At 46.7% G+C, this 13,323-nt stretch overlaps 1 protein-coding gene across 3 annotated transcripts in view; it reads left to right on the top strand.

Annotated features, from left to right (window-relative positions):
* Nucleotides 1-13,122, top strand: part of PDE2A (phosphodiesterase 2A) — a 218,054-nt gene extending 204,932 nt beyond the window's left edge. For 2 of the 3 annotated variants that reach the window (XM_081952869.1, XM_081952870.1), the window contains 2 exons: nt 3,525-3,631; nt 7,547-13,122. In XM_081952869.1, coding sequence (XP_081808995.1) covers nt 3,525-3,631; nt 7,547-7,787 — 348 coding nt within the window. In that variant the 3' untranslated portion in view covers nt 7,788-13,122. The remainder of the gene's footprint in view (nt 1-3,524; nt 3,632-7,546) is intronic. The other variant, XR_014175372.1, reaches the window with a different exon arrangement.
* Nucleotides 13,123-13,323: the final 201 nt, after the last annotated feature.

The following is a 13,323-nucleotide window of genomic DNA, read 5'->3' on the forward strand; positions in this document are numbered from 1 at the left end:
GAAGGTGGCCACACATTGGACCTTGTTTTTGTATCTGAGCAGTGGACGAGTGATCTGGGTAGAGGGGACTTTGTTGTTACACCCCTGTCATGGTCGGATCACTCATGTCTCCGGCTGGACTTCCCTGGCGCTACCCCCCACCGCGAGGAGGCGGGACCAGATGGTCCAAGCTGGTACCGCCCCAAGCACCTGATGGAGCCGGAGAGGTTCCAGAGGGAGCTTGGGCCATTACCTGTAGCCTTGACCCGCGCTCGGTCGGAGGACCTAGCGGCCGCCTGGAATAGGGCGGCGGCTGGGGCCTTGGACCGGGTTGCGCCTTTGTGACCTCTCCTGCGGCAGCGACCCACCCGGGCTCCTTGGTATACCGAGGAGCTGAGGGTGATGAAGCGCCATAGGAGATGTCTAGAGAGCAGGTGGAGGTCCTCACGCTCCGAATCTGATCGAACACAGGTAAGAGCCTATTTACGGACCTACCTTGTGGCATTAAGGGCGGCCAAACGTAGATATTGCGCTGCTCTTATTGCGTCCGCGGATAACCGCCCTGCCGCCCTGTTTAGGGTGACCCGCTCCCTCTTGTCACAGAGGACGCAAGGGGCACCCTTGCAGGGCAGAGCAGAGGAGTTTGGGGAATATCTGCAGGATAAAGTCGCTCAGATCCGGAGCGGATGGGCCCCCCTCAGTGGACCGGACGGGCCGCCAACAGCGAGTCTTGTGAGACCATCCTGGGAGGAGTTTGATTCTGTTGCCCCCGAGGATTTGGATAGGTTGCGTGGACGGCTGCGACCCACCACATGTTTAATGGACCCGTGTCCCTCCTGGTTGGTACTGGCATCTTGGGAGGTGACCCGAGGCTGGCTTCTGGGCCTGGTGAATGCCTCATTGGGTGACGGATCCTTACCAGCCGCCTTGAAGGAGGCGGTGGTGAGACCCTTACTTAAGAGGCCTGCACTCGACCCAATGGAGCTAGCTAACTATCGTCCAGTCTCCAACCTTCCGTTTTTAGCGAAGGTTGTCGAGAATGTGGTGGCGCAGCAGTTTCCACGACACCTTGACGAATCCGGGTATCTAGACTCACGCCAGTCCGGCTTCCGACCCGGGCACAGCACAGAGACAGCCTTGGTCGCGTTGGTCGATGATCTATGGAGGGCCAGAGATAGAGGTTGTTCCTCTATCCTGGTCCTATTAGACCTCTCGGCGGCTTTTGATACCATTGACCATGGTATCCTATTGCGCCGGTTGGAGGGGATAGGAGTCGGAGGTACCGTTTTGCGGTGGTTCGGCTCCTACCTCTCCGACCGGAGGCAATGTGTGTTGACAGGGGGACAGAGGTCGACCCCGAGGCCACTCACTTGTGGAGTGCCACAGGGGTCGGTCCTCTCGCCTCTCCTGTTCAACACATATGTGAAGCCGCTGGGTGAGATCATCCGTGGTTTTGGGGTTGAGTATCACCTCTACGCTGATGATACTCAGCTGTATATTTCAACCCCAAACCACCCCAACGAGGCTGTTGAAGTGATGTCCCGGTGCTTGGAAGCCGTCGGGGTCTGGATGGGGGACAACAGACTCAAACTCAACCCCTCCAAGACCGAGTGGCTGTGGCTACCGGCACCTCGGTTCAGCCAGCTGATTCCATCGCTGGCCATAGGGGGCGAACAATTGCCCCCTGTGGAACGGGCGCGCAATTTGGGCATCCTCCTTGATGCCCGGCTGTCAATGGATGACCATGTGGCAGCCGTGGCGAGGGGGGCGTTCCACCAGGTTCGCCTGGTGCGCCAATTGCGCCCCCTACTGGACCGGGATGCCTTACGCACGGTCACTCATGCGCTGGTGACGTCCCGCCTGGATTACTGCAACGCTCTCTACATGGGGCTGCCCTTGGGACGCGCCCGGAGACTGCAGTTGGTTCAGAACGCAGCCGCGCGGGCTGTGATGGGGAGTACGAGGTATTCCCACGTAACACCTCTCCTGCGCGAGCTGCACTGGCTACCTGTGGTTTTTCGGGTGCGTTTCAAGGTGCTGATTACCATCTTTAAAGCGCTCCATGGCACGGGACCTAGTTACTTGCGGGATCGCATCCTCCCACATACATCCCTGCGGCCAATTCGCTCACACAGGGAGGGACTTCTCCTGGTGCCGTCCACTAGGCAATGCCAACGGGCGACACCAAGGAGTAGGGCCTTCTCTGTGATGGGCCCAACCCTCTGGAATGACCTCCCCCCCGACATTAGAACCACTTCTGACCTCCGCTCCTTCCGGCAAAAATTGAAGACTCACCTGTTCCGATTAGCAGGCCTGGCATAATTACAACTGTCCCTCCTGGCAAATGTATTATTATCTGGTTATCTTAGGGTTTTTTAATCTGTTGTGTCTGTTTTAGGGATTTTAAAAAAATTATATTTATTTAGCTTTGTACAGTTCTTTTAATTGCATTTTAACCTCCTCCAAACTGTACATATTTAATTTTTTATTGTATTTTTGTGATATTCTCTATGGACTGTACACCGCCCCGAGTCCCTTCTGGGAGAGGGGGCGGTCTAGAAGCACAAATAAATTGAAATTGAATTAAATTGAATGAAGAATAGAATAGAATAGAATGGAATAGAATAGAATAGTAGAATAGAATAGCAATAAAAAAGAATGGAATGGAATGGAATGGAATAGAATAGAATAGAATAGAATAGAATAGAATAGAATATAGAAAATGAATAGAATAAGAGGAATGAAGAATAGAATAGAATAGAATAGAATAGAATAGAATAGAATAGAATAGAATAGAACAAGCCTTAGTAAGGCCACACCTGGAATCCTGCATCCAGTTTTGGTCGCCACAAATTACAAAAAAGATGTTGAGACTTTGGAAAACGTGCAAAGAAGAGCAACAAAGAAGATTGAAGGCCTGGAGACGAAAACAGGCGAAGAACCATTGCAGGAAAAGAAGGACTAGTGGGGATATGGTGGCAGTGCTCCAGTATTTGAGGGGCTGCCCCAAAGAAGAGGGAGTCAAGCTATTCTCCAAAGCTCCTGTGGGCAGGACAAGAAGCAATGGGTGGAAGCTAATGAAGGACAGAAGCGATCTGGAATTAAGGAGAAACTTTGTAACAGTGAGAACAATTAACCAGTGGACCTACTTGCCACCAGAGGTTGTGGATGCTCCGTCATTGGAGGTTTTTAAGAAGAGAGTAGACAACCATTTGTCTGAAATGGTCTAGGGTCTCCTGCTTGGGCAGGGGGTTGGACTAGAAGACCTCCGAGGTCCCTTCCAGCTCTATTCTGAGCAAGAGAGAATAAACAACCCAGGGGCCTGGCAAAGTTTGTCATTTGCTCCGAAGAGCCAAGAACTACTCAAAGGTCCAGGTGGAGATTTAGAAAGGAGCCTTACTCCATCTTGCAGACCGAGGGCTGCTACACGCCAGGACTAGCCAGAAGCAAGCGATAAAATAGATGAAAGAAGGAAATCACTCACCTCTTTCTCTCCCTCTCTCCTTTCTCTTTCCCTCCCTCTCTCCCTCCCCCTCCTCCTCCAGGAGAAAGCCATGGGCAACCGTCCTATGGAGATGATGGACCGAGAAAAGGCTTACATCCCTGAGCTGCAGATTAGCTTCATGGAGCACATCGCAATGCCCATCTACAAGTGAGTGTGCCAGGCGTTGCAGGGTCAAGGTGTGCAAGATTGGGGGGGAGGGGTGTCTGTGCTCCTCAGGCAACCTCACAAGCAGGGCAGGAGTGTGCAAGGCCTCCAGAAGGAGGAGAAGCGTGCAGGATGCAGAGAGGGCTTCCCTCTTGGTTCGAGGTGTGCAAGATGGGAGCGTGGGGAAATCTCACAAGCAGGACACACGAGCGTGCGAGCCCTCTGCCCCTGAAGTTCCCAGAAGACATTCCCAGATGGACTGCTCCTGTCCCTGGAGGCTCTCCCGTTGGCTTTTGGCGAGCTGGAGACCCCCCTTGGGGTATTTGAGTCCTCTCTAGCCCCATAGGGAGGTCTGATGGCCGGCCAGCCCTGCTCCCAGCCTGCTTCAGGAGCTGTCCCCCCAAAATCCCCAGAAGGCGGCGGACAGTCCCAGATTGACTGCTCCTAGCCCTGGAGGCTTTTTCTTGGGGTATCCCCTCCCAATCTGAGTCCTCTCTGGGCCCCAGAGGGAGGCTTGATGGCTGGAGGACCCCTGCTTCCAGGCTACTTCAGAAATTCTCTCCCCAAAGTCCCCCCGGAAAGCAGCGGACCTTCCCGGATAGACTGCTCCTGCCCCTGGAGGCTCTCCCACCAGCTTTCAGCAAGCTGGAGACCCTCCTTGGGGTATTTCGGCCCCCTCCCGAGTCCCCACTGAGCCTCGCAGGGAGGTCTGACGTCCATCTGGTATTCCTTTGGTTGTTTTTTTAAAGAAAGTTTTATTTTTATTTTTTGTTGCATATTTAAAATTCTTTTGCAAACAGAGTGCTGTCCGGTTTCCCCCCCTTTAACATTTTTTCATATGCGTAATTCATTTTGCATTATATTTCCATTTCCCATTTCAGCCGTATTGTTTTCTTCCATTTTCCCCCCAAACTTAAAACAATTTTTTTAATATACATAAAGCATTTCATTTTTACCCTTTTACAAATAAACCAAATTTATCATTTCGTTTCCCTCTGTTTTCTATAAGTAACAGATATCTTCAAATTCAGTATTGCACCCACATTTTACTTAAATGAGCATAGAGACTATGATGAATGGACAAATGTGAAATAGCAATTATAAGAATGAATATTTATGAATGAATTTGAAAGGGAAAAATAAAATATATTTTTTTAAAAAAATATCAACATTTTACTTAATAACTTGCACAGTTAATAATATATTAGTAGAGTTCAATCCCATCAACTTAGAACTGAGGAGGAATTTCCTGACAGTGAGAACAATGAATCAGTAGAACAGAAGTTTCCTCCAGAAGTTGTGAATGCCCCAACACTGGAAGCCTTTAAGAAGATGTTGGATAGCCATTTGTCTGGAACGGTATAGGGTTTCCTGCCTGGGCAGGGGGTTGGACTAGAAGACCTCCCAGGTCCCTTCCAACTCTGCTACTGTACTGTATTCTATTCTATTCTATTATTTCTTATTCTATTATTCTAATCTGTTCTTTCTTATTCTATGTCTTATTCTATTCTATTCTATTTCCTATTCTATTCTATTCTATATTCCATTCTGATTTCATTCTATTCTATTAATTATTGTGAATGCCCCAACACTGGAAGTCTTTAAGAAGATGTTGGATAGCCATTTGTCTGGAACGGTATAGGGTTTCCTGCCTGGGCAGGGGGTTGGACTAGAAGACCTCCCAGGTCCCTTCCAACTCTGCTACTGTACTGTACTGTATTCTATTCTATTCTATTCTATTCTATTATTTCTTATTCTATTATTCTAATCTGTTCTTTCTTATTCTATGTCTTATTCTATTCTATTCTATTCTATTCTATTTCCTATTCTATTCTATTCTATATTCCATTCTGATTTCATTCTATTCTATTAATTATTGTGAATGCCCCAACACTGGAAGTCTTTAAGAAGATGTTGGATAGCCATTTGTCTGGAACGGTATAGGGTTTCCTGCCTGGGCAGGGGGTTGGACTAGAAGACCTCCCAGGTCCCTTCCAACTCTGCTACTGTACTGTATTCTATTCTATTCTATTATTTCTTATTCTATTATTCTAATCTGTTCTTTCTTATTCTATGTCTTATTCTATTCTATTCTATTTCCTATTCTATTCTATTCTATATTCCATTCTGATTTCATTCTATTCTATTAATTATTGTGAATGCCCCAACACTGGAAGTCTTTAAGAAGATGTTGGATAGCCATTTGTCTGGAACGGTATAGGGTTTCCTGCCTGGGCAGGGGGTTGGACTAGAAGACCTCCCAGGTCCCTTCCAACTCTGCTACTGTACTGTATTCTATTCTATTCTATTATTTCTTATTCTATTATTCTAATCTGTTCTTTCTTATTCTATGTCTTATTCTATTCTATTCTATTTCCTATTCTATTCTATTCTATATTCCATTCTGATTTCATTCTATTCTATTAATTATTGTGAATGCCCAACACTGGAAGTCTTTAAGAAGATGTTGGATAGCCATTTGTCTGGAACGGTATAGGGTTTCCTGCCTGGGCAGGGGGTTGGACTAGAAGACCTCCCAGGTCCCTTCCAACTCTGCTACTGTACTGTACTGTATTCTATTCTATTCTATTCTATTATTTCTTATTCTATTATTCTAATCTGTTCTTTCTTATTCTATGTCTTATTCTATTCTATTCTATTTCCTATTCTATTCTATTCTATATTCCATTCTGATTTCATTCTATTCTATTAATTATTGTGAATGCCCAACACTGGAAGTCTTTAAGAAGATGTTGGATAGCCATTTGTCTGGAACGGTATAGGGTTTCCTGCCTGGGCAGGGGGTTGGACTAGAAGACCTCCCAGGTCCCTTCCAACTCTGCTACTGTACTGTATTCTATTCTATTCTATTCTATTCTATTATTTCTTATTCTATTATTCTAATCTGTTCTTTCTTATTCTATGTCTTATTCTATTCTATTCTATTCTATTTCCTATTCTATTCTATTCTATATTCCATTCTGATTTCATTCTATTCTATTAATTATTGTGAATGCCCCAACACTGGAAGTCTTTAAGAAGATGTTGGATAGCCATTTGTCTGGAACGGTATAGGGTTTCCTGCCTGGGCAGGGGGTTGGACTAGAAGACCTCCCAGGTCCCTTCCAACTCTGCTACTGTACTGTATTCTATTCTATTCTATTATTTCTTATTCTATTATTCTAATCTGTTCTTTCTTATTCTATGTCTTATTCTATTCTATTCTATTTCCTATTCTATTCTATTCTATTCTATATTCCATTCTGATTTCATTCTATTCTATTAATTATTGTGAATGCCCCAACACTGGAAGTCTTTAAGAAGATGTTGGATAGCCATTTGTCTGGAACGGTATAGGTTTCCTGCCTGGGCAGGGGGTTGGACTAGAAGACCTCCCAGGTCCCTTCTAACCCTACGATTCTATGATTCTTTGGATCCATCCTTTATTAATCACATTTTAACTGGCCCATGCTTGATATTATCCAACTGTAAAATGCCCAGAAGGACCAGGGGGGACATGATAGCATCTTCCAATATTTGAGGGGCTGCCACAAAGAAAATCTATTCTCCAAAGCCCCTGAGGGCCAGACAAGAAGCAACGGATAGAAACTAATCAAGGAGAAATTTCCTGAAAGGGAGGACAATTAACCAGTGGAACAACCTGCCTCCAGAAGTTGTGAATGCCCCAACACAGAAAGTTTTAAAGAAGATGTTGGATAGACATTTGTCTGAAACAGTATAGGGTTCCTTGCCTAAGCAGGGGGTTGGACTAGAAGACCTCCAAGGTCCCTTCCAACTCTGCTATTGTATAGTATATCTCACAGTAGCAAATTCCATCTTAGTTAGTTACATGCCATGATCAGGACTGACATGTTGCCTTTTATTTCACCAATCCCCTGTTCCGGTCTTCCCTTCCAGGCTGCTGCAGGAGCTCTTCCCCAAGTCGTCGGAGCTCTACGAGAGGGTGGCCAGCAACAGGGAGCACTGGACCAAAGTCTCGCACAAATTCACTCTCAGGGGTCTGCCTAGCAACAACTCCCTGGACTTCCTGGATGAGGAGTACGACCTGCAGGCCATGGGCGAGAAGGACGGCCTGAAGATGAACGGGTGCCTGGATGACCAGGAAGAAGACGGCCACAGGGAATCGGAACTGGAATGAAGGCGGCCGGGGACCCCCACCCATCCCCCCTCCACTCGCCCCCCCACCCCACACACAAGTGCAACTTTGACCCCCCTCCCTCCCTCTGCCTTCCCCAGGGAAAGAGGGTCCTGAGTTTGGAAACAAGAAATCCCCCCCCCTCCAGGCTCTTCTATTTTTTAATTTATGCCGTGAACTTGACCTGCTGCAAACCAACATCTCCCCTTCCACTCTCTTCCCCATTTTACTCCGGGTCCCAATTTCTGCATTTGGTCCATTCGTTCTAGAGTCGCCCCAGTTTTAACCACCGGTTCTGGTTTCCTTGTGGTGTCGAATGGACCCAGTGCGGAGTTCTTGCCACCCACCTCTGTGCAGATTCTCCTTCCTCTAAGCCAGGGGTCTCCAACCTTGGCCATGTGAAGGCTGGACTTCAACTCCCAGAATTACCCAGCCAGTTTCGCTGGAGGACTTCGACTCCCAGAATTCCCCTCGCTGGGGAGTTCTGGGAATTGACGTCCGCCAGGCTTCAAGTTGCCAAGGTTTGAGACCTCTGCCTTTAAGTGTTTTGCTTTGGGTATTCCCCCCTCCCCAAAAAAGCAACTGGAGTTTCTTGGGGTTTTCCTCCTTATTTTCGCTTCTCATCCAAGAAGCTTCTGAAGAACTGGAGGGGAAAATAATAATATGAAAATCCAGTTTGGAAAAAAGCACCTTTAGGTTCTCCCACCCACCCAAATTTGTACCTTTCTCTCTGAAGGATGATTCTGAAGACTCCGAGACGGTCACCCACTTGCAAAGAAATCCGAATTTCTGGTTTGCAAAACTTAAGGAAGGCTTGAATTCTCCTGGGGGAGGGGAGAGGGCTGCTGACCCCTACCCAAAACAAGCTTTGGAAACTTTAGGGAAGGGGAGAATTAAGACTCCAGGATATTCATTTTCTCCACATTTGGACTCCGAATTCTACCAAACCGGCCAGGAACGAATGCAAAACTCTGAATGAGCAAATCCACGTCCAACACAATTATTAGCTCTCCCTCTCTCGCTCTCTCTCTCCGTCTCTTTTCAAAATCTAGAAAGTGGGTTTCTACTACATGCAGGTAGTCCTCAGGGGATGACCGTAGTTGGGCCCAACATTTTGGTTGCTAAGCAACAAAACAGTTGTTAAGTGAGGTTTACCCCATTTTACCAGCAACGGAAGAAAACATTGGTAGCTCAGGGCGAAAATGTGGGGTCCTGGGTGCTCTCTGAGCTTGGTGGTTTTCTTGCAGACGTTTCAGGACCCATCTAGGGAACATCATCAGTGTTAGAAGGGAGAGGGTTTGGGGAAAGGAGGAGGAGGAGAATTGTGGAGTTCTTGGTGCTCTCTGAGCTGGGTGGTTTTCTTGCAGGCATTTTATTACCCAACTAGGTAACATCATCAGTGCTAGAAGGGAGGAGGAGGAGGAGGGGAACAGGGTGGGAGAGGGGAAGGAGAAGGACTGTGTGTCTTTGATACTCTCTGAGCTTGGTAGTTTTCTTGCAGGCATTTTATGACCCAACTAGGTAGCATCATCAGTGCTAGAAGGGAGGAGGGTTTGCAGAGTGCAGGAGAAAGGGAAGGACAAGAGAAGAGGAGGACGACGACAATGACTATGGCTTCCTTGGGCTCTGAGCTTGGTGGTTTTCTTGCAGACGTTTCATAACCCAACTAAATAGCGTCAGCAGTGCTAGAAGGGAGAGGGGGTTGTGGAGAGGAGGAGGAGGAGGAGGACTGGAGGGTAGTTGGTGTTTGGTTTTCTTCTAGGCGTTTCATGATTCAGCAAGGGAACGTCATCTGGGAAAACCCGAATCTGAAAGCTTCCTGGTTTTCCCACCCAGTTGAAAAGTTCAAGATCTTGCCCCCACACCCACCAGTCCATCCCATGGTCCCATCTCCCACTGCCATGCTGGCAGCTTCCACCCATCCAGTTCCGGTCAGGTGCAGAGGTGCAAAGACAAAAGATGACCTTGGTTTTCTAGAAAGAATGTTGTTATGGCTACTTGGCATCTAACTCCGTACAATCCCCCCTCCCGTTTCCCCACCATAGAAAATGCATAGTAGGAGAATAGAAAGTGTGGCAGGCCAAAGATCCCAAAAGGAAAGATGGCTGCAGGCCTGATACCCGGATTGTATTTTTTGCAACTGTACAGCTGTTGAGTCATTTGTTCCTTTCTCAGCCACTGGACTGGAGAACATTTCTCATTTCATCCCCGGCTCTCTTTCAGTCGCTTTAGAGGGTCTGATCTTTGGCCATATTCTGGCTTTTAGGGAGCAGCTCTTAACTCCGGAAGGGTTGGGGGCGACCAAGAGGGGGAAGCAAGAGTGAAAACCCACCCACCCCCCATTTCCTGCAGCCCCTCGTGATGAGTTTGTGAACCCAGAGCCACAAAACTCCAGCAGGAAGCAATGTCTTCGTTTGCCTTACGTTCTGAACGTTGCCTTGCGACTTGAAGCTTCTGCGTGCCGCTCTTGGTAATCCGTCTGATAGCAACTTACCAAATGAATGTGTCACTGGTAGTAGATGCAACCATATTTATTTTGCCCTTCAAAAAAGGAACACGGAAGAAACCGGAGTGCAAGGGGACACAGCAACCTTGCAAAATTTACAAAAATCACCTCCGGTGGAGGAAACTTTCTTCTTTTACGCTGATCTTGGAAGTCTCCCATTGGACACCGAAGACCCAAACCCAAGCAGGGCTGAGGGTCTCAGCCTTCCCTGGTGGAGGTGATGTTGAGGATGGATTAGGGGGGGGGGGTCTGTCTTTCCTTCAACGGTGAGCCCAGAACGAGGCTTGTGCTCTCTGTAAAGGCGGAATACAGGTAGTCATTGACTTACGGCCACTATGGCGCCCGACCTTTCTGTTGTTAAGCGAGACATTTGTTCATTTGCCCCATTTTACGCCCTTTCTTGTCACCTTTGTTAAGAGAATCCCTGCGGTTGTTAAGTTAGTGACATGGTTGTTAAGCGAATCCGGCTTCCCCATTGATGAAGCTGGCCAGAAGGTTGCAAAAGATGAACCTGCGACCCCAGGAATCCTGCAATTGTGGGAAATGTCAGCCAGTTGCCAAGAGTTTGAATTTTGATCGCGGAACCATGGCAACGGTTGTGTGAAAAATGGACCTTAGTCACTTTTTTTCCGGTGACATTGTAATTTTGAACGGTCACTAAATGAACTGTTGTAAGTTGAGGACTACCTGTAATCCATGCAATGTCTGTCAGGGTTCCAAATTGCATCCAAAATTAAATCAGAGTCCGAGGCAAAGGATTCCTCAAAGTTCCAATTTATGAAGAGAGCCACGTTGGCACATCTGGGAAAACTGAAATCTGAAAGCTTCCCAGTTTTCCCCACCCAGTTGACAATTCAAGATCTTTCCCCCACACCCACCATCCCATCCCATGGTCCCATCTCCCACTGCCATGCTGGCAGCTTCCACCCATCCAGTTCCAGTCAGGTGCAGAGGTGCAAAGACAAAGGATGACCTTGGCTTTCTAGAAAGAATATTGTTATGGCTACATATCATCTAACCCCCTCCCATTTTCCCACCATAGAAAAGGCATAATTGAATAATAGAAAGTGTGGCAGGCCGAAGAGCCAAAAGAAAAGATGAAAATGTCGTAATTTTGAAGAATCCTAGATCTGGCTTGAGAGAAACCAACTTCCTGCCACTCTCGCTTGGAATAGGGGATTCTTTGTGCGTGTCTCCTCTCCCCCAGAAGTCCGAGGTCAAAACTGGGTCCATACTAGAGAAGAAATATTTCTAATTGTAAATACAAATTCCAGAATCAGGAAAGGTGTTACTCTGGATTTCTGCAACACACCTGCTGAGGGGATGCAATTTTTGGTGGGTCGTCCTGGTTCTGGCTCCTTGCAATCCAGGTGATCCCATAAAACCAAGGTAGGGTTTGTTTCCTGGAGCACAGCATGGTGGAAACCCAACCGTTGTGTTCTCTGGCATTTCAGATTTAGCGAATTGTATGAAACCCTACCATGATACCTACTTCATGGACACCGGACAGCAGATCGGACAAACGTTTTGTCCGTCCATGAAGCAACGAAAGTGGATTCTTGGGTATTGATTCTCCATTTCTGGACCAGACGTGAGACCCAAACATTTGTCAGTGACGTTGGGTCAGCGATGTTCTGCCTTGAGGGCCATTCTGTGAACCAACGGTGGTTTTTCACAACTGACATGACCTACCCTTCTGAAAGTCTACACCAACTAGGGCTCACCAGAACTTTTCCTCCTTCCTAAAGAATTTAATGAAGGCCTTCAAAGGAATCTCCCTTTTTAAATACCTTCTCAGCTTGGTGGAGAGTTTGGTGAACATCCTCCAGGCTTTTGAAGGTGCTACATCATCTTCTGACCCGTTTTCTCCACGTTGCTTCTTGAGGACCTCTTGAGGAGAAGCTACAAGAAAGGGCGGATTTAATCCCATGGAGGGAAATTTTGCACAGTTTTTTTTTTTTTATGTATTTTGGACGCCTTCAAAAATCTGCTTTCAAAAACCTAACCTAAAGTGAGACCAAAGAGCTGAAATTTCATTATTGGCGAAATTCTCCTTTGCTCCTTCACAGTCTCCAATCTGCAAGCGTCAAATTTGAAATATTTTGAATTGAAAGCGTCACCTCAATGGGTGTGATGGGCAGCCCATCAATTTAACAAATCATCCATTATTTCATCTCTGACCTCTTAGTTTCCCCCCTCAGCCGAGGTTTAGCTAGCGGCAAAAGGATTCCTTGCTGAATATTTTTTTAAGAAAAACTTTTTTTGGGCTTTGACGTGGGTCCCGGGTTCGAATTTGAATCCCTCACCCTGTTTGCTCCCCATCAAGCGGGCGCCTATGGAGGGTGAGGTTTGGCTGCTTGGCTCCGGCTGGCCCTCGCTTTGCAAACGTTCTTTTCATCACTGCCAACTTCTCTTAAACTTATAAAAAAAAAAGAAAACGGGTCATTTTTTTTAAACGGAGAAAAGAAATATAAATCGTTTCTCTCTCACGCTCACAATCAAGTAAGGGCTCCGAAGAATTGTGCAGGGCTTAACTCTGTCTACAGATTCTGTTTGAAAGAGTCAAGCTTTTTAACTTTGCTCAACCCAAGTTGCCCAGCTCGGTGCAAGCGAGCCACTTTGCGGCGGAAAAACCCGGTTGTAAAAAAAAGAGAAAGAAAGAAAGGGTTTTCGTTTGACAGGGATATAAATATTGGCGTGTGTGTGAAAAACAAAAACAAAAAATTCTCTGCAGGTTTCCTTGTCCTTTTCTTACAGTCGTTAACTCTTCTGGTTTTAGGGGTTCGGCGAAAGGGAATACCGAGTATTTTCTTTTCCAATAAATTTCATATGCAAACGTCTAAATGCCTCCGTTTTATTTTTATTTTATTTTATTTTGAACAGAAAAGGGGTAGATTTTGCAGGTCAGATCAGATCCCCAAATTGGCCAACATGGCAATGTCGCCAAGACTTGTTTTTTGTGGAATATTGAAATTCTATTTATTTAATAGTAGGCGGCTCAGTGGCTAAGGCAGTTTGAATCCCTAGCGCTGT

This window comes from Natrix helvetica (assembly GCF_964273705.1).
Source record: "Natrix helvetica genome assembly, chromosome: 4".
Taxonomy (NCBI): Eukaryota; Metazoa; Chordata; class Lepidosauria; order Squamata; family Natricidae; genus Natrix; species Natrix helvetica.